This window comes from Vicia villosa, linkage group LG4 (assembly GCF_029867415.1).
Source record: "Vicia villosa cultivar HV-30 ecotype Madison, WI linkage group LG4, Vvil1.0, whole genome shotgun sequence".
NCBI classification, from domain to species: Eukaryota; Viridiplantae; Streptophyta; class Magnoliopsida; order Fabales; family Fabaceae; genus Vicia; species Vicia villosa.
This window is the reverse complement of record NC_081183.1, coordinates 95,100,312-95,127,232: the sequence shown is the minus strand read 5'-3', so window position 1 is coordinate 95,127,232 and position 26,921 is coordinate 95,100,312. Positions and strand designations below refer to the sequence as shown.

The 26,921-nt window shown below is 35.0% G+C and overlaps 1 protein-coding gene and 1 pseudogene across 3 annotated transcripts; one reads left to right on the top strand and one right to left on the bottom strand.

Moving 5' to 3' along the window:
* Nucleotides 1-11,151: 11,151 nt before the first annotated feature.
* On the top strand, nucleotides 11,152-16,913 carry LOC131594985 (LEAF RUST 10 DISEASE-RESISTANCE LOCUS RECEPTOR-LIKE PROTEIN KINASE-like 1.2). Of its 3 annotated transcripts, XR_009281649.1 has the most exons (7): nucleotides 11,152-11,839; nucleotides 12,604-13,401; nucleotides 13,491-13,535; nucleotides 13,634-13,888; nucleotides 13,984-14,890; nucleotides 15,229-15,352; nucleotides 16,783-16,913. XR_009281649.1 is itself a non-coding variant. In XM_058867193.1 (6 exons), exons 2-5 carry the CDS (start codon nucleotides 12,660-12,662, stop codon nucleotides 14,856-14,858), a joined length of 1,914 nt encoding a protein of 637 aa, XP_058723176.1. In that variant the 5' UTR covers nucleotides 11,152-11,839; nucleotides 12,604-12,659; the 3' UTR covers nucleotides 14,859-14,890; nucleotides 15,229-15,700. The 3 variants fall into 3 exon arrangements, 2 of the variants coding, with proteins under 2 accessions (XP_058723176.1, XP_058723175.1); XM_058867193.1 differs by lacking the exon at nucleotides 16,783-16,913 and having other exon boundaries at nucleotides 13,494-13,535; nucleotides 15,229-15,700; XM_058867192.1 differs by lacking the exon at nucleotides 16,783-16,913 and having other exon boundaries at nucleotides 15,229-15,700.
* A 524-nt stretch (nucleotides 16,914-17,437) lies between these two features.
* Nucleotides 17,438-22,289, bottom strand: LOC131594986 (WAT1-related protein At5g40240-like; annotated as a pseudogene).
* Between the last annotated feature and the right edge of the window lie 4,632 nt (nucleotides 22,290-26,921).

Here is a 26,921-nt window from a genome sequence, read left to right as displayed (position 1 = left end):
ACGTGAAAAGAAGTGATTGTGGCAAGTTCCAATTCTTTTGAGTCGTCCAATTTCGTCCCTAAGGTGATACAAAGTAGGTTTGTGCAGTTACTCAGCTCCCATCATGCTTACAGCGTGTATATCAATTTCTCCATATTTATGTTTTTTATTGAAATTCTGGTATGACAGGACTCGGATGTCATGTACGATGTCGTGACATCTGATTCAACATTATAAAAACAGACAAGGTAGGAATACAAATAAAAGTGCAGGAAAGCAATAAAAACATAACAAAATTGTTCACCCAATACGGTTCAACCAACCTACTCTGGGGGCTACCAAGCTAGGGATGAAGTCCACTATTAGTAGTATCAATTCAAAGTTAAACTCTCCCGTTTACAACTTCTCACTTAATCACTACCCAATGACCCTTCTACCTAGGTCCTCCCTAGATATGAAATATCTTCATTCCACTCCCAATCATAGCAATGATGTCTAACAGTCAACACCTCAGCCACTGCATCGACGACCTAATTTCCAACATTCTAACCAAATCAAAACAAACTATTGCTAAACGAGCTCCACGATATTCTCCAAGGCAGCTGCTAAAAACATTCTAAGATATTCTCCTTAAAGTTAGGACTTAAATCATTAGCGCCTAGAATATCTCCACAATTCAAGGTGCTAAAATCATACCCAATTACTTGGTCTCTTACTGATATACAATCATCACATAATTGTTAATTCCCAAAATATAGCCTGAGATAAATAAGGAAACATAACATAAATTGTAACAGAAAAACATAACATCCCATGCTGTCAGATGCCTATGTCATGACTTCTAACGGAAAACCAGTATTAGAAAATCAAACATATTATGCAAAGCACATCAAAGTATGTCATGACATAAGCAATGACATCCATAAGACACACAATGTTTTACCATAAAATGCAGCCAACTTCAAAACATCTACAATTTTTAATTTTTATATTCCATGCTTTGGTTGGTTTAAATGAAATATAATGGCATATATGAATTCATATTGATGTATAGAGCAGATTGGGACCATTTGTATTCAAGTATGATGCAGGATTCAAGCTTTTCCATTGTTAGGGCATTAGGTTTCTTTGGCTTCGGGTTCATGTTTTCAGGCGTTTTCAGGACATGAAAACACCACCAGTGGATTCAGGAGGTCCAAATTAGTGGACAAGAGTCCATCTCGTTTCAGTTTTGACAGGATTTTGCAAGTTTTAAGTCTCGAAGGTTTTTTTTGCAAGAAAATCTGCAGCAATTTCCAAAACTAAATTCGCAGGAAATTCTGGGAAGATGATGAACAGCGGCGTTGAAGGACGGACCGTTGGCGTGGCGCCGTCTCATTCATTGGTCAACAACCTCAGTCTCTCTCTCCTATTCCCACCATGCATGGAGTAACGTAACTGGACAGTCAACGTCTCAACTCTCTCTCCCCATGTTTGATTGGATGACGCATGCCACTATGGGCCCAGCTCTGACCAACGTTTGATTTTCTTTGTTTTATATTTATGTTTTTCCTAGCATTTCACTAATGGCTAATGAATCTTGTACAACTGGCAAAGGCAAAGGCAGTGTGACCACGAGAATGGGGGTTCGATCCCCACAGCTGCAAAAAATTTGTTTATTTCTTAGTTTTCTTTGGTGAGTGCTGGTTTTATTTTTTATTTATTTATTTTTATTTGTTTATCATTTATTTGCTTTTTTTTTTTTCCTTTCTTTGAATTTTTTTAATAGGTTAGTTTAATTAGTTAGTTAGATAATTAACTTAGGAAATTAAAATTAACATTTTATTTTATTAATCAATAAATAGGTTAAATAATTAGGCTTAATTCATTTTAATTAATTAAATTAATAATTAGGATTTAATTAACTTAGTAATTAGGTTAGTTATTTTAAATCGACTAATTAACTTAATAATTAGGTTTTGATTAATTCGATTAAAATTAAGTAATTAAATTAGGACTAAAATTAAGTAATCAATCTAATGAACAATTATAGATTTAGGTTCTCACTTATTTTCAAAACGTAATTTCCTACAACGATTCTCTTCTCATCTCAAATCCATCGATTGTCGCATGCGTGTTTAAATTCTTATTTAATTATTTATTTAAGCTGTTCATTTATTTAAGACGCAAAGAGAATTGAAGAGGAAAGGCTAAAACACGTGGAACTGAAAGTTCGCATGCGTGAAGCCCATCATTGCCACGAAAAAGGTGCCATCACACTACATTAAATGATCCCATGTCTCGAGGCAGCAGAACATGAGGAAGTAATGATGGCGTGACGTCACGAACGAGACGTTACAGTAACTGCCCCACTAAGTGGACGATCAAATCGAAATGAGGGAAGTGGAAACGTTATGTCGAATCCAGGACTTTCATAGATGCCATTCTCACGCATCACCTGCAGGTCGAACTGGCACCTGAGGGGGCATTTTGTTACCCAGTAAAAAACTCTAGAGACAAATCAGGACACATGTCCTCAGCAGAAGACTTCTTCATTTTAGAGAGAAATCGATAAGGAAAAAATGAAGTGAAGGTCGACATAGAAAGGTGTCGAAATCGTCTAAAGTCGAAGCAGAAGATGTAAGTCGAATGTAAGGGTTCCATACTTAGAAGATCTTCAAACCAATCCTTCGATTGTGGGAGACGCAGTAGACGTGGAGACGGTTACCATAAGAAATTGAAGCGCGATAATTCAAATTTTAAAAGTTTGAAATGTTAAAGAACGGTTATCAGGCCAAGGTCGTGTGTCAAGAGCACCAAACCCAGCGAAAAGATCTTGCAAAGCAGTTGGTTGTTGAAAGTATTTTTAGGTAAATATTTTCGGTATATATTGTATCCACAGAGATTGGTTTAATATTACTGCCATTCTATAGTTGTTTATTTTGAGTGAGAAAAATAGTTGAGTTTGTTTGTTTGTTCTCAAATTGCATCTAACAGAATACTAATTGACTGATAAAAAGCTTAAAGATGATTAACAATGGTAAACGAATATGTTGAGTTATAGGGTTCATCAACCTATTCCTATACAATTTATTAATTAATCCTTATTCGAACAATCATTTGAAATATTATCTTCACTTATCCTCAAATATGATTCCATGTCTGCAAATCAAATTAGATAAACTTTTACCGGTATGAGATTCGTTCTCTCCAAATATCAATATCGATAATAGTAATAAAGAACGATAATTATGAAAACCCAATCACAATTCCATCTCTGCAAATTGAGATTGAATCAATATAGTAACCTAGGGCAAAAGTTAGAATCCTTTCTTTCAATCAAAGACTCCACGATGATTTAAGATAAAAACAAGGTTTCTTATTGATAATAAATTCAAACAATTGTTCATAAGAATTAATCAACGGTATTGTATATTCATAAGTTAACTACTACCTTAAACTCAACAAGAAGGGTTTAGCTCTCCATAGACAGGAAGAACAAACAAGATTTCATGGATGGATTCATCTTCATCAAGGGAATGTCTTCAATTGATATTGAATTCTCCGTCGGATGTTGTTTGCAGTTCTGGATTAGGATTGCTCTCTGAATTTCGCTCACCAAAAGTCTCTCTTCCAAAAGTTCTGGTTAATGAAGATTAGGGCTTGTATTTATAGCCTTTTTCTTTATAACGTAGTCACCGCGACGCGAACCCAAGACAGAAGGTTTCGCGCGTCTCGCCTCTGATTTGGCGCGGCTCGCCACTTGCTTTAACCCAATTCTTTGTGATTCCACTTCTTCAGAGCTTCTACGCTTGCGTGTTCCTTCGTCTTTGCTTCTTAACTTCAATATCTGCACAAATAACACCCAAAGTGACGCAAGTTGTTCTACAATTAACATCGAACCTCGAAAGTTCAATTCTAACTATAAAATCCTTAAAAATCATAAGATCTATTCACTTTTAGCTCAAAAGATAGTTAATGTAACCCATGAATTTACCATTAATTCACTCCTAACAAACTCTCCCCAACTTAGAGTTTTGTTTGTCCCTAAACAAAATTACTTACCTCAACGAAAACAACAAAAACTTACCAACAATCATGCACAAGTTTTTCAAAAAGGTTTTTCAAGTGGCTCAATTCAGCAAACAAATCAGATACTCCTCATCTCCCTGCAAACTTAGAACATATACATGAAATAGATTTTGAAAGAAAATTACCTCCAGAATTTCAAAACACTACACAATTGCAATTGAATCAGCACTAATCACTCTCATCAAAAAGTATGATGAATAATAGAGGGGTTAAACACTCATCCGAACAATTAAATCATTAAAAATCCATATCATACGTTCACCATATTGTTAGCATCAAGTCCTGTGGAATCTGAGAATCAAAAGGTCTTTCCAGGGTTGTAGTGTGGTTTAAGATTCAAAGAAAAGAAGACAAACGAGAGTTGTTCCTATTCTAGGGAATCATCCGAATCATAACTCCTTTCCTTTTCCTTTATACCTTCAACTTTTTCACCCCTTCTTCTTTTTTTTATTCGTAGCTCGATGTTTCTCTTTTTATTTTCAACAATTGTTTTCTTTCACACATTGTTTTTCTTTTGTTTTCTTTTTTTTTCAAGCTACGAATTTCTTTCGTTCTTTGCAAATTACCTCCTACAGACTTACTCTTCTTTTGATTATGACTCTCCTCAACTTGGAGATCAACCTGTATTTAGATTATATGAATGCTCCCCTACATTCTATAAAGGTCAAAGAGAAAACACATCACCAAAATTTATGGTTGATGGTCCAAAATAAAACTTTTTTATTGAGATCAACTCACTAGGTGTTTCCTTGGTGCATATGATGAAATTTATCTTGACCTCAGGCTCAAAGAATGGTTAGCAAAGGATCACACTCTCACAGAAGAAAATAAGTTTTAAGATGGAATTGGTTCAAAGAAACTCTCAGATTCAAATAAGTGCCTAAATCACTTCAACAGATTTCCACAAACGATGCGACAAACGGTTTAGCATGATACAAACAAGTCAAAATAATCGATGGTCTCCTGCATATAGTAAACAATGGAAAGCTTTCCTCACAAAGGTTAAGGCTAAGCTAATCCAACAAAAATAGTGTACCATAAAGAACTTCTGTCAGTATTTACTACCAACCTACGTTTCATGCACACATTAAGAGTTTAAGTTTGAAAATTCATACATGCCTTGTCACTTATTGAAAAAGGAAGTGAAAAATTAATTTTTGAAAATTTTTCAATCACTACCACTTTCATACATGTTGCTCCATTGTTGATATTCTCATTGTTTCACTCGAGCTTTTCATTATGTTGTAGAAACTACTCATTCTAAACTGGGGATAAAACAAACAAATAATAAACAGAAAATTGAAAAATGCAAAAGAGTAAATCCACCCCCAAACTTGAACTAAACATTGACCTCAATGTTTCGTAACAAGCCCGAGAGGGTTGACTCACAGAGGGTATTGCAATATCAATTGCCTCTTCCTAGCTTTCACCAGAAAGGTTCCCTTATTATTTCCTGAAATAAAAATAAACAAAACAAAATAAAACATTAGAAGCGTGGTTTGCCTCCCATGAAGCGCTTCGTTTAACGTCACATGGCTCGACGGTTCATGGTTGAATCATCAACCATTGTCTCGTTTTCTTGACACTTTTCTTACCAATGTGAAGCCCCAAAAGTATTTCATGTTCGCTTGTTTGGTTTCTTCATCCTTAATTCTTACCACTTCAACTCGCGATTTCTCTTCCTTCATTTGTTTTTTCCTCTCTTCAAGAGAGATAACCTCCTTATCCGTTAATTTCTTCTTCTGTGAGAACCTATCCTTGATGAATTTGACACATTTTGACTTTAACTCTAAACCTTCTAAAAATGGGATGGTGATTTGCAAACGGCTAAACATTTCCATTGGTCGAAAGCAATGACTCTCCTTCCCTTCTTTATTAGGAACTTCTGGAGGAAGTAGTTCCAATGAGATTTTATGCTCATTTGCATTACTACTCTTCTTCAACTCTAAGTCCACCATATTCTCTTTTGAAAGAGTTTCAACTTTTGAAGTTTCTAGGTCATTCACAACTCATGTGATTATATCCTCCTTTTTTGTTCCTTCGACTAACACATCATCAACTTTTTTAGGAGGTTTTGGATAAGGTAGCTTCATTGAGAGCTCATACTCAACTTCTATATTTTTCTTTATGTTTACATACTCTATGTTATCCTTTTCAATAACATCTTCCTTGTCATCAACTTCCTCCTCCACTCTCTTCTTTCCAACATCCTTGTTTTCAACTTCCTCATCAATCACTTTTACACTCTTTATAGAAGTAGCATTGCAAGTTTCTACACAAGTCATAGGGTTTTGAAAATTTGAGATTTGACTTACGTTTTGCTCGGTGAAGAATTTGGTAAGTTGAACATCTTGTGTTTCCCGGTTTTGTTGAATGGCTAAAGAGAATTGCATGAATTGATTCATGGTTTCCTCTAACTCAGAGGGTCCTCTTTGATAACCTTGATTATAGTATGAAAGCCTTTGTTGTTGATATTCATGGTTAGCCATATGATATTCCATCGCATATTCCAGTGTGCACCATCCGAGATCATGAAACTCATTAACTTGAGGTGTGAACTGTGATACACTTTGAAGGAGATACTCCATTTGTTGAAATAGGATCTCATTTTGAGCATGAATTGCAGCATTTATATTTGGGTCAAACATTCCGACAAACAAAAATCTACAAAACTAGCAAACAAGCGAAATAACAAGATAAACAAAATTAAAAAAATAATAATAAAAAAAAATCAAATTTAAAACTATTGCAATAACAAAATCTAAAATAAAGTAACTAACTAAAATTCTAAAATAAAGGAACTAAACTAAAAATCTAAAATAAAGGAACTAAACTAAAAATCTAAAATTAAGTAAATAAACAAAAAAAATCTAAAATTAAGTAAATAACTCAAAATAATACGACTATTGCAATGCGTGCAATATTGACACCAATCCCCGGCAACGGCGCCAATTTGTTGAAAGTATTTTTGGGTAAATATTTTCGGTATATATCGTATCCACAGAGATTGGTTTAATATTACTGTCGTTCTATAGTTGTTTATTTTGAGTGAGAAAAATAGTTAGGTTTGTTTGTTTGTTCTCAAATTGCATCTAACAGAGTAATAATTGACGGATAAAAAGCTTAAAGATGATTAACAATGGTAAACGAATATGTTGAGTTCTAGGGTTCATCAACCTATTCCTATACAATTTATTAATTAATCCTTATTCGAACAATCATTTGAAATATTATCTTCACTTATCCTCAAATATGATTCCATGTCTGCAAATCAAATTAGATAAACTTTTACCGGTATGAGATTCGATCTCTCCAAATATCAATATCGATAATAGTAATAAAGAACGATAATTATGAAAACCCAATCACAATTCCATCTCTGCAAATTGAGATTGAATCAATATAGTAACCTAGGGCAAAAGTTAGAATCCTTTCTTTCAATCAAAGACTCCACGATGATTTAAGATAAAAACAAGGTTTCTTATTGATAATAAATTCAAACAATTGTTCATAAGAATTAATCAACGGTATTGTATATTCATAAGTTAACTACTACCTTAAACTCAACAAGAAGGGTTTAGCTCTCCATAGACAGGAAGAACAAACAAGATTTCATGGATGGATTCATCTTCATCAAGGGAATGTCTTCAATTGATGTTGAATTCTCCGTCGGATGTTGTTTGCAGTTCTGGATTAGGATTGCTCTCTGAATTTCGCTCACCAAAAGTCTCTCTTCCAAAAGTTCTGGTTAATGAAGATTAGGGCTTGTATTTATAGCCTTTTTCTTTATAACGTAGTCACCGCGGCGCGACAGGACCTGGCGCGGCGCGAACTCAAGACAGAAGGTTTCGCGCGTCTCGATTCTGATTTGGCGCGGCTCGCCACTTACTGTAACCCAATTATTTGTGATTCCACTTCTTCAGAGCTTCTACGCTTGCGTGTTCCTTCGTCTTTGCTTCTTAACTTCAATATCTGCACAAATAACACCCAAAGTGACGCAAGTTGTTCTACAATTAACATCAAACCTCAAAAGTTCAATTCTAACTATAAAACCCTTAAAAATCATAAGATCTATTCACTTTTAGCTCAAAAGATAGTTAATGTAGCACATGAATTTACCATTAATTCACTCCTAACAAGGTGCTAGTTCAAATCATAGCTGAGATTATGTTAGGTGGTTACTTCATGTAAATCCTATAAATAGGCTAGAATAATGTAGAAAAAGTGTGTTCACTATTACGATCAAAGTGCTTGCTTACACTCTGCCCAATTTCCGCCCTTTAGGAAACAAGAGTTGCTGAAAGTTTGATGTATGTGAATCACCACCTTTATTTTCAATGCAAATCCTTTACTTTTTAATTGTATGTCTAGAAGATTTTATCTATATTGTGTTCTTTAACCAACATTTGATGTGTCTTTTAATCGTCATTTCAACCAAGTAAGCAGAAACTGGCTGCTGCTATCAAAGAACAACTTCTGAGTCGACGCTGTCTGGTGGTCACGAGTCACCCCAGAAGGTCAAGGCCAGAACGCTCATACTCTGACTATAAATCCTTAAGTCTAGGTTTGTTCGATAGGTCACGAGTCACCTGTCGGTCTAATCTGATAGTCATTGTGGAAAAACATTGTGTTTGTTATCAGCCTTAGAAAACCGTTTCTTAGGAAAACACTTTGAAAAAACAGATACAATTCCAAAAACTTTAGCACGTGGTCTTAAAATCAACTGGTCGATCTTGCAAGTAACCCTTAGTTTTGAGGCTTAGGAAGGACCAACGATTGTTTACCAATTTCCACAGTAAACAAAATGGCACGCCCAGTGGGACCATCGTGCTAAATTCTTTCGTTTTATATATGTATGAAACTTAGGAGTGGGAAACACACCAAACAATACCAAAGCCCACCCAAAAAGGTTAGGTCTAGGATGACAAACCCTCCTAACCCAAATAACGTCGATGAAGTACCCCCTCATTCTCTGGAATCTTCAAATACGGTGATTAACCCAGTCGATCAAACGACTGGCACAGTGATAGAAGCGCCGATTATGAGAACAGGAACAACAGATGCCCCTATAATCCCACCAGGAGGTACTGGAACGAGGTGAACTGCTTTCTCACCACTTCGACCTAACTTGCGTAGTTTTAGGACCGCTGACCCCATGTATGGAATGCCGTATTCTTTAATGGTTGGAAGCCAGTCGACATCAAATCATGCTTTAGTGTCAGACACACAAGGATCCACACCAGACACCCAAAACAGGGCAAACCAGAACAAAGTTGTGCCTTTGTCGAATACATATGTGGCTGTGCTTATGAAACAGATGGATGATAGCAATCATGAGTTAGTGAACATTTTAAATAACCAAATGGGAACTGTTTTTAATCCTACAGTGCAGGAATCAGCGGAGTCGAACAGACAGGTGGTCGATCAACTCACTCGACTGTGCAACTTCCTAGGAGCACCTAAAACGTCTGGTTGACAAGCCCCTCAAGCCCAAAGCCAGGTTGTTGTGCATACACCTGCGGAAGAAGATCCAATGGATGATGAAATAGTGCAGCAGAATCAAATTCCCAAACTGTGACCAAATCAAGGTGGCATACGAGGAAGACACCAGCAAGTCGTGATGGTGGGCCGACAACAAGACGCTGATCAGGTTGTCGAACAATATCAACATGAAGAAACGACCATAGAAAATAATCTAACTACGATTATCGAAAGGATTATGGCTAGAAATGGACTGAATACCCCATTACAAAGACCAACATAATCTTCCCCGTTAGCTGAATACATTGTGCAGACAAAAAATACCTAAGTATACCAAGTTCAGAGGAGAAACGGGAGAATCAACAGTCGAACACATCACAAGATATCTGACTGACCCCATATTCTCCTCCTTGAACAATTAAAATAGGAAAATGCCACATAGAAATGTATCATTTAAGTCACTTACTGTAATAATTTTTTAATTATGAATATTGCAATTAAGTCTCTAACATTATTAATATTATTTTTAAATTGTTATGTTTAAAATGAAAATAATCAAAAATTTTAATGATGAATGTTGCAATTAAGTCTCTAACATTATTAAAATTATTTTTAAATTGTTATGTTTAAAATGAAAATAATCAAAATACAGTTAATTAGAACAACTTTAATTTAAGAGTTTAATGGTTATGCACTGACAGTGTAAAAAAATTTTACACTGTCCTCAAATTAGAATATAATGTTCTGCCATGTCATATAAGTTTTTTTTAAATTTTCAGTCTGACTTGTCCTGATTCATGATCGTCATTGGTTGACAGTGTAAAACCATTTTACACTGTCAATGCATATTCCTTAATTTAATCTTTCTTACTACATATTTATCATCACTGTCTAACCCAAAACCCTAATTTTTTGTTGTCCCCATTTTTGAACAAAAGTGGTCGTCCACCATTTTTTGACAGCAATACAACATTCATCTTCATATTCATCCCTGTCGCATTCTCTTCATCACGATCTCCTCTTCTTATCTACATCTTTCGAATTCTTATGAGTTCTATTTTTTATCAATACCACTGTATTATTATCTCAATTCATCTCTGCCGCATGTTAAAGACATCGGTCCCTCAACCCTCCAAACTGACATGGGAAGAAGAGAGGTACGTTTGAGAGCACCACTTTGTTGTACCCTAAATTTTGCCCCGACTTTTTATTTGCATAATTTACATTTAGTATTCTTATTTTATCTCAAAAATCTAAGTTTTATCTCATTTGCATCATTCTCATTCAAAAAATTGAAAAAATATATAATACATTCATTTCATACATCATCTTACAATTTATAATTTTTTTTATATAGGCTAACCATTGCATGATTTTAATATTTTAATTTTGGTTCAATTTATTTTGAATTTCTATTAAAATGTTAAAACAATTTTATTTTTTGTTTTTAATATTACTTGTTACTATTTGTTTTTTAGGTGCATTTCTAATAAAAGTGAAAGTCCAAAGATTAGTTCAAAGCCCATTAACCAATTTGGTCCAAGCCAAATCCAAGCCATCAAGCCATATTCTTTGAGAAGATAGTCTTAAGCCAAGTTTCAAAAGCCATTTTGAAGTGGGTCCCATCACCAAAGGGATGTACGATTCCAGCATCAATCAAGAAGAGGTCACGTTTTTCTTCCACCATCATCTTGCTCACTACAGCCAAAAATCAAGACAAAAAGATCTTCCCAGCTGATAACAAATTTCACGTTCACGCGGATTTCCTTCCCATGAAATCAGCAATTTTCCTCACCTCCTCTAACCCATTTTATTCTCTCTCAACCTCTCGAATTTCCTTTTTGCCCTCATCTTACCCACTCTATAATACCAGTGTTCACACTCATTGAAAGGGGAGGAAGAAAATACGTTGAAACTCAGTCCAATTTTGTTCATAACTTCCTCCAAAGAAAAACTGTGAACACAGATGAACAACCTTCATAACCATAATCACCATATCAACTTCAAAAAACCTGTAATCTTCATAAACTCATAGATCATTTTCTTACTCAGCATCATCGCATCGGATTTCGTTTTTACTCAGCAACACAACTTCAACGTCACTGATCCAAGACAACAACAGAATTAGCAACAACAACACAGTAGATCCAGCCTCTTCTTCAACGCGCAACAATAGTGAATCCGTAGCAACAACGCATCACTTTCATAGCATCGACGCGGAATCAACGGAAGCATCACCATCGAACTCACCAGCAACGAACAACATCGGCATCTCAGCAGCAATAGCTTGTAGATTGCGCTTCCAACGGTATCTTCCTCCCATTTTTGATGCAATTCTTTATACTTCGTGATTGTTGGGTGTTATTGACTTGAATCATGCTTTGATTTGAAAATGTTGTTCTTCGTTTTACTAGTTTGGTGCTTGTTCTCTTACATTTAACTGTTGCTCAAGTTAGGGTTTTGTAGAGGCTCACGGTTATGAATTTAGACTAGATATTAGGAAAAACGAATAGCATATTTGGAATCGGTGTTGAATTTCGTGTCGGAAGGAACTCGTTGTTTTTATTTTCCGGGAAGGAGTGTGTCCGTCGCTGCCGGATACCTTGTTTCGATTCATCAGAGAAAAGAATAATAGTACCACAACGGTTCTGTTCACGTGAGAAGTACATGCATAGAGACGCGGGGCCCTGGGTTCATGGTGTTTTTTTTTCTTTCGTTTTTCTCTTTCCAGAACTTTAGTGGTGGATTGTGAGGGTTCAATAGGATAACATTAGGCTTAGTCCCTAAGCTAATTATACACCTTAGCGTTGGCCCAATTGTGATGTGACGGGATTTAGTGCATTTTGAAATTGCCATGGTACCCCACCCAATGTATTTAAATGTTTATGATATTTAAATTGCAAATTACACTATATAGACTCATTGATAATATAAATATAGAATTTCCATATACTATGTATTGTCATCAACAATTTTGTCATGTAATATTACTATATATTTCTACTATAAATTATAGTGCTTCGAATTATCTTATATCTTGCATTATGTATAATAATTGTAATTTAATTTCAGGTTATTTGCATAAGGTTTTATTTGCCAAAGTCATTAAGGCAAATTGTTCTTCTCAAATGCAGCTAGCTTTTTCTTTCATCATCAGGACTTTTGTCTTCCTCCCACTCTTCTTAAGTGTTACTCCAGATGAAATAGACAAATCTTGTACACCTTTTAACTGCGGTAATTTCATTAACGTAACATATCCTTTTTGGAATTTTAACACTCAGCCAAGTTATTGCGGACATCCCGGATTTAAGCTTTATTGCCAAAATGGTCACTTGACCATTGAAATTAAGTCCCAAGAATTCCGTATTCTTCATCTAAACCAAACTTCTCAACTTTTAAGGATTTCTAGAGAAGACTTTTATGATTTAGATGCTAATCATAAAAGATATTGTCCTAAGGATTATATTAATGTGGACGTGGATTCGCATTTTTTCAACTACACTGCCAATAATGAAAACTATACTGCATTATATGACTGTGGCCCTTTTCCTTCATATTTGATTCCTGAAATTTCTGATGTCTTTCTTTGCCTAAAAGAGGACATAACACAGGAAGTATATGTAGTCCGAAATTCTAAATTGGCTGATTTTGTTACTATGAAGTGTAAAAATAGTATCACAATTCCGGGAATAAAATACAAAGATTCCAATTCCACGGATGCCGTGATGAGTTTTTTAGATAAAGGGTTTGAGGTTAAGTGGGGAGGAGTGGGAGAAGATAAATGTCATGCTTGCATAAGTTCAGGTGGAATATGTGGCTTTAAAAACTCAAAAAACACATGTCTCTTACACAGATCCTTGTCATCGAAAGGTTTGTCAAGTACAAGATTCAATATGAATATTGAAATATAATATTATCTTTGAATTATCATGATGCTAAATTATCTTTTCTTTCATCAGTAGCTGCCGCAGGAACATGGAATTTGAAAAAGAGACTCCTTGTTGGTAATAAAGTTAATTTTCCTCAATATTTTTCATATTTCTTCATGTATATTTGTTATAAACACAACATAATGATTTGCACTTTCTTTGCTTTTTGAAAGGTGTTATTTCTATGACATTGGCCACACTCGTTATTGCAATCATATATATTTATAGGCGCCGACACAGTAATCGCGATGTTGAATCAGATGCACAATCTGTGATACTGACTTCTCATCCGTCGAGACTAGAAAGTCAACGATTTGCTAGAAATAAATATTTTGGTGTTCAGTACTTTACATCTGATGATCTTAAGCAAGCCACAAATGATTTCTCAAAGCAAATAGGAGATGGGGCCGGAGGGACTGTATTTTATGGTAAATTGAGTTTTTTTTGTTTATTTTACTATTTCCATTCTTTAATTTCGATAGTCTAAACAAATATTTTCATTCCTGTAATATTTGTTGTGTAGGAGAATTACCTGATGGTCGTCGTATTGCGGTTAAGGAGATTCATAACAACCTTGGAGATGATCAATTCAATAATGAGCTCGATACCTTATCATATCTAGCTCATCCAAACCTGGTATCTTTATATGGATGCACTACTTCACAACTTCAAGAACCTATGATAGTATATGAGTATGTTTCCAATGGAACTGTAAATGAGCATCTTCAAGGTCAAAGAGAAACACATGGGAACCTACCGTGGAGCATCAGAATGAATATTGCCGTGGAGACCGCTAGTGCTTTGAAGTATCTTCATGCGTCTAATATTATCCATAGGGATATCAAAACTAGCAATATTCTTCTTGATGATGATCTTCATGTTAAACTAGCAGATTTTGGAATATCACGCATTTTTCCATCGGACCAAAGCCATGCCTTAACCGAACCAAGAGGGACTGTAGGTTATGTTGCTCCTGAATGCGTAGCCCATGAAGACCAAAAGCACTGTGAACTTACTTATAAAAGTGATGTATTCAACTTTGGAGTAGTATTGGTGGAGCTTATAACATCTCTCCCTGCTTATTATGATTTTAGACCTGTGAAAAATCTTCATGAAATGGCTATTACGAGAATCCAAAATGGAACAATGCATGAACTTGTGGACAGTACCCTTGGTTATGGTTCGGATCCCAATGTAGAGAAAATGATAAATCTTGTGATAAAGCTAGCAGGTGAGTGTTTACATGAATCCAGACAGGCAAGGCCTACCATGAATAAAGTGTGGCTAACTTTACAAGAAATTCAGCGTGTGGGTAAGAATGAAATGCAACATGATGACATGAACTTAGAAGGCACTAATGATGAGATTCAGTTGTTAAATCAATTCATGACCACCTAATTCCTGTCCTCAGAACTAATACTCAACACCAGGTACTCTAGTTCAGTGAACTTTTAAGTACAATTAGTTATTTGCTTGGAAATAATTGTGAATTAAGCGAAGTTATTAAGTAGCTAACTCTTTTTAATTACTTTAGTTAATATTAGGAATTGCACCCATTGTAGATTGATGTTAGTTTATTCTAAATTGAAAAGTATAAAATGTTATTTTATTCTTTCAATTACTTAGGCTTGATATAGTATCAGTCATATTTTTATTTCGACAGTGTTCAATCTATGATTTTATCGAAATCTTACTATAATATTTAAGAACTAGAATGTAAATATTATTTACTGCTGTGACTGAATTGGACTATATATGTTATGAACAGAACTCAAGTCATAGTGATGATGATAGATCGCTGGAAGAATTGCTGCTTGGTTGGTCATTTTTTTAGAATCCAATGGGTTGAAGTGGACACTAGATTATAATAATACATACCTTGTTTGGTTGTGGTACGAGTGTTAGATTATTAGATGATAACACGTTTTATTTATTATTTGACTTGTTTCTGTCAGAATTATTCTAGGTTAGTTAGATTATGTGTTAATAATGTTCCTATTTGTTTCTGTTAGAATTATTCTAGGTTAGTTAGATTATGTGTTAATGTTCCTATATTTTAGGAACAGCCTTGGACCTATTCCTATGCAACTAACAGGTGATATTTAGGTAGTTAGTCAGGGACGTGATTAGTGGGCAGAATAGGTTGCGTTGTTGATTCAGTTAATGTGTAGTTTGTAAGGCTATTTAAGCCAAAACCTTTCTTAATTAAATGCAAGTTGTTTCTGTAGTTGTCAATGAGGGCTATATAGCATGATGGCATATGACTTCATCATTGTTTCTGGATAAGGAGGTTATAATAAAATGATTGTATAAACATTTCTATTAATTGACTTGCATATTCTATGCCTAAATCAAAATTGAATTAAGAGGAGTGGACTCTGTCAATTCAATGTCAATGGAGTTAATCTACTTAGATTAAATTGCTCCATTAACTTCCAACTTTAAAGTGATAGTGAATAGGCATGAGTGGGATAAATTTCTGCACGACTAAATGCAACTTCTCTCTGAGAGTTCTGAAATAGAGCTCAAATGACTCCCTTGTTATTCAAGTTATCTCAAGGCTTGGTGATTGATTTAAACAATGCCAATGCGACTTTTGATCTTTTGTAGATTTCCTGCTAGTATTTACTTCATCATGTAACAACATATTCAATAAGGAGGAAGAACATTATTATAATCTTAATTATTCCATATGAGTGATCTCAAACTTAATTGTTAGAGCCATATTGAATAGATGCGTATCAAGAGTTTGATTTTGGAAAGAAGCCGTTGTTATTGACACAAGGATAACCACTTCTCCTCTTATTTAACAGAACCAGACGTGGTGCTGAAGTAGCTCATTGAGAGTGCACTGCAGCAAGTGTTGTTGTTGCAACAGATTCATTATTTGTGGATTCCTTGATAAACTAATTTATGTGCTGTCAAAAAACTACATGGGTTATCTGAAGCTTGAGCCAATTTCACATGTCTTAGGATCCAAGCATGGCAAGTAATAATTACATGTAAACTGTTGCTAAGACTATAAACCATTACCACCCCATTGCTCTTTCTCTTTCTCACCAATAATGAAATATATTGAAACTGAATTGAAACTTCAAAAACAATAATATATTTGATTAAAGTAAATATTGTTGTCAACACCTATCACTACAACATTTCAATTATACGAATACGAATGAGCTTCAACTATCGCAAAGAATTTCACTTCATTCATGGAAATTAAAACTGAATGTGAAGATTATTGAAATGTAAAATTAAACTAAACTAAACACCTTCCTTGGTTACATAAGTGAACAGAGAAACTTTTGTTGTGTTTCTGCAGCCTGCGTGGACCAAAACTTTCTCTATCTCGGATTATCCTCTTGGAAAATTGGCATTCGATGGGGTTGATAGTCAGTGTTTAGCGGTGGATGAGTTTGATGACGAAGAACAACAATCTGGGCAGGATAATTACACAATGAGTCTAGAAATTCAGAAAATAGTTCCCCCACTTTCGTCACGGTTAAAGGATGGGATGACTTTTGCCGAGTTTTCACGCGAAACAACAAAACAGTATTATGGTGGTAATGGTTTGCAATCAAATAGATGACTCGTAACTCGTTTGGATTTACAACTATAGCAGTAATACAGTGGTAATGGCTTGTGAAGCGACAAATACTAGCTGTTAGGTGGATATCCATGCTCTAATTCGAAACAAATGTGAGTTCCCTGCTAGTCCTGTTTCAGTGTATTTAAAAAGCTACTAACCTTACTGATTATGTTTTTCAGTACCTTTTTTCCTTTGAATAATAAGTAATAACCATATTTTTGAAAGGTGAATTAGATAATATTGAATTTGTTGACCAGTTTGAATTAACACTGCAAAACTTTTCTTTTTCCTTTTTGTCTCACCTCATCCCTCTATGTCTTTACATTATTTGATTAAGATTGATTCTAGTGGGTCTACATGTGCAAACCACCTCCAACTTTGTTCCTTGAGCCTCTACACAGAATAGAAAAGAAAAAGAAACTTAAAATAGCTGAAAAAGATGACCTTGTCATACAACTATAACCGCATAACCGTCCTGGTCCTGTTACACCCAAAGTCCACGACTTGGCCCAAACCTGAGTTATTTATAATATTTGAGTGATTAATAAACAAAAGATGGGAAATGAGGGAGGGTTTAAAAAACCTTGGTGGAAGCGGGCTAAGGTGGTAAAGAATCAGGAGCACGAACGTCTTGTGCTAAGAATCAGTAAACTATCTAAGGAACATTCTTGAGATAGTTTTCAGTTGCAATATGCACATATATCAATGTACTACATGATGAGCTTTCTCCTTTTAAAGTGTGGGTCTTCTGGAACATGTATTATGCACTCCACATTAAAGAAACAAAATAACTTTGTTTCATTTTAAAAGACATTGAATAATTGATGAGCTTTCATTGGTCCTACTCTTAGTTTATTTTTGTCTAGATGTTTAGTATGATTGAGGCTAGCTGGGTGTACAATCATTGTTATTATTAGTAGTACCTTATGAATGTTTAGTATGATTGAGGCTAGCTGGTATGAATGTTTAGTATGATTGAGGCTTGCTAGTATGAATGATTCTTATCACTGACTGAAGAACCCAATGAGAGCTTGTCCTGCATTCAACATTCCAACCTAATCATCCAGCACAAATACCATCTCAATCTGTACCAGACAACAATACATGAAACATTGATTCAATTAAATTACTTAGCCAAGCAATTACCTGAACTTGATACCATTGCTTGTTTCATTATTGTAGTCCATCTGTATTCAATTTGAATTTCTAAGATATTTAATTCTGGAAGATTTATGTATAAAACTAATTGGTTGAAGGTCTTATGTTCTCAATAAGCAATAAGTAAACAATTTTTTAAAGAATTCAGCAGTGGACAAGAAGCTGGGGAAGAAAAAGAGAGGAGTGTCACCCGAAGATCAATATTTAAATGGCATGCACTTCTAACCATCCCTGCCATAAAATGAAATATTAATATGTAAAGGGAAATTGCAGCTTGAACTCCTGGTCTTTTCACTTTAACAACAACAACCTGCCCTGTTTTGCGAATCCTAGCTTGATAAATCTATGTTCCAGAGACATAAGTTCTAATTTTGATTAATAAAATTTAAAATCGAAAATAGATACATGTCATATCAAAACTCTACAAACATCAGCTAGAAAACCAATATAAGGCTGAAGCGTGCACCTGACCAAGGGAAGCAGCAACAAGAACAGACTCAGGTGAAATCTCTGACAAATTACATCCAAGGATAAATCAATTGTTGACTTGTTTCCGTTCCAGCTGCTGCTTAAGTATAATTGACTCCTCTGAGTATGTCTCAACCTCTAACAGATGCATACTATGATATGCAACCGTTGAACCCCAATTGTTCAGCTGTGAAATTATATTTCAAGGAGATATTAGACAAGACTAGTTTTTCCAAAAAAGAGTAGTCAAGAGATTTATCAAGAGACAGTTTCTTACAAGCAACTAGCCTTCCATCTACCAATTTTTCCTGTCAAAACATAAATATGCAGTCCTCAAAGTACATCCATTTAGTATGATTTTTCAGACTCAAGATTTGAATCTCGAGTTGATTAACACGAGATTGTGTAGCAAAGCAGGTATGATTAGATTAGTACCTATATAATACCTAATATACCGGGAGAAATCCACCATTTCCTAGAAGGTTTCAAAGATGAAAATTCTTGGTGGCCTTTCTCAATGTCTCAAAATCAAAGTAGCTAATTGTCTTAAGGAGTTAAGGTTCCCACCGATGAACTCCGTGAATCCTTAATGTATCCACAAAAAACTTCAACACAAATTGATCCTTACAATAGTATGGTACATATATAATGTAAGCTATTTTTCATGCTTTGTTTAAACTACCCGACTGTTGATTTATCGGGACAATTTTCTTCATCACCTCTTCTGCTACATTGCAAGCACAAATAACAGAAACAAATGTCAGCATTATATAAATACTTATATCATGCTTCTGAGTTTAACTCATATGATAAGCGTTTAACTCATAAGTTCTTAATTTTAATGATAACCTTATTATGATGCTATTTCCATACATTACCATGCTTCTGAGTTTCACTTGGCGGCGAAGCTGTAGCTGAGATCGATTCGAACGAAGTGGTGCAGTGAGTTCATATCTCCAATATAAATGAATATTAAATTAAAAAATAATCTAGAAAAAGAAAATTTATGAAAAATAATATTGAAATTGAACGATTAAATGTGGAATCACCTAGGACATACTCTGTTCTTCGATGTAAGTTGTTGTCTTCGAATCTGAAGTCAAGGGCAACTGAAAGCGTTGCATTAAACTACACATTTCAAAATATTGAGAGTGATTAATGATTGAGACGGGAAAATGGATTTTAGAGAAGATAATCACATAGATGAGATCATTTTTATGATAGTGTCGAACACATTTTTCATTTAGTTGCTGCCTCTTCAAAAAAATCAGCTCAAGATTCCTAAACCACACAACATTCTCTCCAACGACTTTTAAAAGAACTTTCAAGATAGAAATCATCACCAAGGAAGACAACATCTACAACTACTGATATGAAATTGCTATAGGCTTAAACATGGAAACAAAAACAGGTATTGTCTGGTACAAACACCAAGTAGCCACACCAACTTGAAATGCAGAGCCAAACACTCCCGAGTATAAAACTGATAGGAACCTTAGATTGGGTTCCAAGCTCCAAGCATTGATACCTCTTTCCACAACCAAACACGTCACAACAGATAGAATGGCCACAAAGAAACATTAAAAGAATACAAGAATCAACCCTTATGGATATTTCTTAAGAATAGAAGCCTGTACTATTAGAAATGTTGAAGCCACCATGCAATCAGCTGCTAGAAATGATCCTCCGATTATCCCACTAGTATCCTGTGAGAAAGCTAGCTGATGGGATAAGTTTGCGGGTGATGATGGTCCCTTCAGAAGTGCAGCACCCTTGTACAAAGTCATAATAAAAGCACTGCCAATTGATACTATTGTTCCCAATGATTTTGCTCGGATGCTATAGCTTTTCCCATCTAATTGTTCCCTTCTAAAAAGAACGACAAGAATGAAGGTAAAACCAGGAATATGATTGAGCATGGCAGTAACAAGTGTTGAAGAGCTATAGCAAATCCCAACATGTCCAAAAACCTGCGCCAACAACCTGAATTTGTAGCAAAATTCAACTAGCCACGTCTTGAGCTTCATGGGATATTGTAGATTTACCAGAAGCAAGACACTTTGATCTAATTTAAATCAAACTTGGTTAATGCCAAATGATAGGAGGATATCAACTGTTAAAAGTTTGATTTGTTTCCACTCCACAAAGGATCAATCAAAGGAATAAACCATTGTTGTAGTTGATCCACACAAGCGCCTCACCAACCTTACAAATCAAATCAAATCTTCCGCCCATTGCATTGTCATAAAAATAGCAGTAAATATTTGCCAAAATATATCTACAACCATCATGAATAATATCAGTCCAGTAGCTCCAAGTGTGAACAAGTTGTAGTTCATGTTCCAACTCTTGGGACTGTTGCAGAAGAATTTTAAATACATTCAAAGAATCAACCCTATCATTCATTTCACTTATATCAACCAACTCTTGTAAATAACATTGTAACCGCGAGCTTGAGGACAAGAAATCTGCAATTGGCTTGAGAACATTACCTACATCAATGAGTAGTTTGTGAACTGCATCATGATAATTTGCCAGAAGTTGACTTTTTTTAGTTTCATTGTCATATGAATTATGAAGTCCTAACAATGTTATGTTGTCACGTGATAGTTCAATTGGGAAAAAAGAATACCAATACATGTGTCTAAATACTACCAAAGGATCTTCAATCCAATCCATGCTCACAATACCAACTATTAGATAATTAAGAGAATCATAAAAGTGAAGGGCATGTCCTATTCTTCAAATGCCTCATAAGCAACAAGAACACATATATGATTAAAACACTTAGTTGCAAGGGAATTAACCACATAAATCCTAACCAAAAGTCTTTTTTTTTTATAACAAGATTGTTAATGTGTCTTCCATAGATAAAAAACTTCAAAGAGCACAAATGCGACAAGTTGGTAAATGTGTACTTAACAAGCTAAAAAACCACCCCGTGAAGTCCTTTGGATGAATCAATAGAAACACCTTCAAACTCATAACTTGTACATTCCATAGTGAGAATATTCCAAACACACAGAAGACACTTCGGCATTTGATCAAACACTTGGAAGGTATATGGCAACACCCTATATGTAGGAATACCGAGGTATTGCGTTGATGCAGAATGCTCTATGGTGGTAACAAACAAGGATAGAATAAATAACAACATCGGAATGACGACCCGATCAGGTGGTTTCGGAGGTGGAATTATTGGCAATGACACTCTTGATGGAAACTCACTCAAGCGTTGCATAGTGGACGACACATTTTGTGCAAATACGCTCAATCCGACTGGAAAATTGCAAGCAGAGATTGAGATATATTTTAATAGTTGCACAATGAGTGAAATGACAGATGCATTAGTTAGTTGTCGCTGGTCCAACAATGTGAATTTCTCTTGGTTTGTGAATATGGAATTGATTGTTGACTTCTCTTTGAGTACATCAATTTTAGGGGTGTAAGTTTCCTGGGAGTTAACAGCAGGTCCCTCGTTCTGCTTCTGTTCTTTGAGACCTCCAATTTCTAATTCGATTTTTTCTTCATCCATCACTATTATCTTAATATGTTTATGATGCAACAATTGATGTTCAGGTTCATCACAACAGAAACATTTACATCTTCTCTTCCACTTCCATAGCACCCAATATTTATAGATGTGACTAATAACTATAAATATTTATAAATGCCACCGATGATTATAAATATTTATAATATTTTTTTTGTTTAAATAAAAAAGGTATTGTGGTGATAGTGTTCCGTGAAAATAGTAAATTTATGCTAATTATTAATATTTATAATATTTTGCTGATTAAATTAAAATATATATTGTGGTGATAGTGTCCCGTAAAAACTTTTCAGAAGAATAATTTTCAATTTTAATTGGTATATAATTTATTTAAATGAAATTATAAAATATATAATTATATAATTTAATAACAAATATCACTAATAATTATAAATATTTATAATATTTTGTTGGTTAAAATAAAATTAAAAAAATATTGTCGTGATAGTAACTCGTGAAAATATATGATGATATAAGATGGATGAATAAAATAAAATGCATATTTGAAGGAGTGAAAAACACTTAGAAAGGGGGGATTGCATAAGTGTAACTTTAAAACTTGGAAGATAAAAACAATGAACACAATTATTTTTATCCTGGTTCGTTGTTAACTGTAATACGGTGAACTGACTTTTTATCGATCGAAATGTCGCGGTTAAGCAAGAGTCGCCACCGACTTTTATTTTATCCAAACAAATTCAGAAAGGCAAAAAGAAACAGAAAAAACCTTTTAAAGAAAATCTGAGTTCGGGGGGTAATTTATGCAAAGGGAAGGTGTAAGGCACCCTTTGCATCCATGGTTTTCCATGGGCTCTTAATTGCTTTGCTTGCTCGTTTGTTTAGAAAATGTAGATGAAAGAGATAGGGACTTTAGCTCGTAAATGAGCGTTGCCTTTTTTGAAAAATTATGAGAAAGAATATAATGAAAGTTTGAGCATTGCAAGGCAATTAGGGGCAATTACCTTAAACTCAGATGATAGGTCTCTTTTTAGCCTTTCAGAATGAAAGGGTCTATCCTTGCCATAAGAGGGCAAGAAGCCTTTCGTTTGGAGGTTGAAGGGTCATCGAAGCATCCTTTGCCATAAGACTGTCCCATGCCATAGAGGGGCAGGTAGTCTAAGGCAAGGATCAAAATAAGCCATTTTTCGTTAGGCAGATACCTCAGCCTTTCTTCGTAGGCAACTTCCGAGGGTCGAGGTCATTTTTGTGTATCGAAGGCAGCATCATTTAGGGTCGTATGACCTTTTAATTATCGAGGCAACAGGCTGAGGTATCTTCGTATTCGAGGGACATGGCTTATTCTGCAAAAAAAAACACGAAGGCAACAGGCAACAGGCAACAAGGCAACAGAGAGGTTACCCCAAAAGGGTGCGTGTGTGCAACAATCACGTGATTATGTTCAGATATTTATCTTTTAATTAGTTATTCTAATTCAGTTTAAGGCTTGCACTCCCTAAGATTACTAACCACGCAATAATATAAAGCAATAAAGGGAAGGGGACAATGAAACCAGCGGATCCCAATGGGGTTTGACACAAGTAATAATAATAAAAGGCATAAAATAAAATGAGGTTCAGGGTTACCAATGACGTAGCTTTGGCAATTGATAAACCTGAAAAGGAGGAAGAACAAGAAGGCAAAGTACAGTGAGTGCATTATTAGTTCAGAGACAATCATAGTTAACCCTAATCAATAAAATAACAATAAAAGAAAAAGGTAAAAGAAACTTAGCTTCGATTGACGAGGGTTGATAGTCGGAGGTAGCCTGAAGCATTGACCCTGACCATTAAATAATTGGCAAAAGAATAAAAGGAAAAAGTAAGTGTAGGAGGAATTCCATGGACAAGGGCATTAAACCCTAATAAAAAAAAATAAAAGGTAAATAGATATTTAAATAAGAAAGGTTAGAACTTAGCTTTGCATTTGACATGGCGCAGAAATCCTGTTGCTAACCCTGAAAAGAATACACAAAAAAAGATATTTTAAGTGTAGGGCAAATTCTCGTAAACCCTGATTCGGTATAAATTGAATAAAGTAATAAGACCGATTTAATTAATTATTGGTTTCGCAACCTAATTAATTAAATCGATAAAAAGAAAATAATTTAATCGGACAAAAAATAATCTCATAATTTTTATTAGTTAAAACAAATAAAAGATGATTTTATAGAGAATTGTTTAATAAATAAATAAAAAAATTTAGTAATTAAAAATAAATCAATCAAATAAAATAAACAAAATAAATATAATTTATATTATTTGTAAAAAAAACGAAATTTAATATAAGGTGTTATTAAAAGAAAGTATATAAAAGAAATAAATATATACATATATATATTAAATAAAAAACAAAAATAACAAAACAAAAATAAAAAAACAAGAATTAGAAGACACTTAGCTGGTGATTCAGTGTTGTGATGCGTGTCTAAATCCCCATGGTAGACTGTCATCCTGGCGCGCGTTGGCTCTGGTGATGGCAGGATCCGATGGCTGGAATGTGAGGCTATATGGGGTGCGCCTGTGCCTGAGATGCATTGGATTACGCTGAAGCTTGGAATTAAAATGAAAGGGGCCTCACCAGGAATCGAACCCTGGTTTATGAGAACTAGGAACGCCTCTAGCGACCAAACGTGCTGGATTCACGTGATGTCACGTACTCGCTTCAAAAGTAATGTATACAAATAATAATAAAAAAATTATAGGTGCCCAGCCCCAAGTCATCTTCTTCGATGGTTTTCGTAAGAAATACAGACCTTTTAGCCCACAGTTTTCTCTTCTGGCCATAGGTACCGCATCTGAAACTCTGCAAATTAACATGAATCGAGACACAAAAACGAACCAGATCAAGCATGAATGTTATCACGAGTTCAACAAACCTATTGATTTGGATTAAAATCGTCCCTAAACGGGAATCCCCTTTTCACGAAGACCATACCCTAACAATGGTGCTTCATGGTCCCTGCATCAATTCTTAAATTAAAGTGCCCAGAAATAATCGTGACATTCATAAGAACACAAATCCAGGATCAAACCATGTTTATGATGCTCAAATTCTAGCGATTGACGTAACCAAAAAAATTGACAAACCGTGACTGCAATGAACACGATTCCGATTGCCTTATGCGTTGGAGAGGGTCGGGGAAGCTTGCTGCATCTTCTGTGAATATCCCCGAGTCTTCAAAAACCTTTTAATTATCCTCAAAAGCCAATCTCGGTTTGTCTTTTTCTTTGAATTTCTTGAAGCTTGCACACGGTTTTCAGAGTTCCAATCCTTGTCCATCGCCTTCTAACGTCATCATCTCCTGCAAAATAAAACTCTGTACAAAGAATTACGTCAAATTGTTAGTGAGTAATTGGCTTGGCTTCGGTTTGTACGAGTTTCGCGTGATAAATCAGTGGTATGGTGATGATAGTTAATTTGAACAGTTTTTTTCTAATGTTGTACGGTGACAATAGCTTTGGTTCACACTGTTAGTAAAAAATAATGGTAAAAGAGTTGATATCACCGTGTGATAGAAAGGTGGAGGGTGAATAAGGGTTAGCAGCGTCTCCTCAAAAAATAAGGATTAATTGTTATTTATAGAATACAAAATTAGGTCAAATTAAAAATGAGTTTTGCAAAATGGGCTTGGATCAATTTAAACTAGATGGACCTCACTTTTGTTTGCACCTAAAAAAAGAAATAAAACAAATAACAATATAGTAAAATGATTTACTAATTTTTAACTAAAATTCAACTTAAATCTAAATTGAATTAGAATTATAATTGTAAACCTAAAAAGGATTAAAAAACGAACAAAATGTGCGAAGATGAACATGTAGTGCATATTTTTGATATTCTGAATAAATGCAAAATTAAGTTAATGTTCTAATGATAAGATGCAAATGATATGCAAAGCCTACGCTACAAAAAACAAAGTCTGGAGGGCAAATTTTGGGGTATGACAGCTGCCCCTGTTCAATCTTCTTAGACCTGAAGATGTGTGCTTGTCGGAATCTGAAGGTGGAAGATGATTGAACACTAGAATACCAAGAAATTTGCCCTAGCTGAAGGAGGGACTTTTGTCGGAGATGGGCTTGTAGATGCCATCTGGTAGTTGTTGGAGTATTGATTGTTGCGAGGCTTCTGTTTTTAGTCTTTGAATGTTGAGGAACCGTCTGAGGTATCGACTCAAGTCTGAATCGGATTATTTAAGGAACCATCAAAGGTATCGACTTAAATTCGAAGCATATCATTAAGGAACCGTCAAAGGTATCGACTTAGATATGGCGGGGGTAATTAAGGAACCGTCAAAGGTATCGACTTAAATTTGAAGCATATTGTTGAGGCACCGTCAAAGGTATCGACTCAAATATGCAGATAAATTGTATAAGGAACCGTCAAAGGTGTCGACTTATATCTGAAGTGTGTCGTTAAGGAACCGTCAAAGGTGTCGACTTAACTCTTGATGTGGGTTGTTAAGGAACCGTCAAATGTGTCGACTTAACTTTGAAGCATATCATTGAGGCACCGTCAAAGGTATCGACTTAGATATGCAGATAGATTGTATAAGGAACCGTCAAAGGTGTCGACTTATATCTGAAGTGTGTTGTTAAGGAACCGTCAAAGGTGTCGACTTAACTCTTGATGTATTAAGGAACCGTCAAAGGTGTCGACTTAATACTTGAGAATAGATTGTTAAGGAACTGTCAAA

Coding starts and splice junctions, on each gene's coding strand:
- LOC131594985 (XM_058867192.1), top strand. CDS start 12,660: ATGCAGCTAGCTTTTTCTTTCATCATCAGGACTTTTGTCTTCCTCCCA. Junction 13,536..13,633: donor GAAAAAGAGACTCCTTGTTG/GTAATAAAGTTA, acceptor GCTTTTTGAAAG/GTGTTATTTCTATGACATTG. Junction 13,889..13,983: donor CGGAGGGACTGTATTTTATG/GTAAATTGAGTT, acceptor TTTGTTGTGTAG/GAGAATTACCTGATGGTCGT.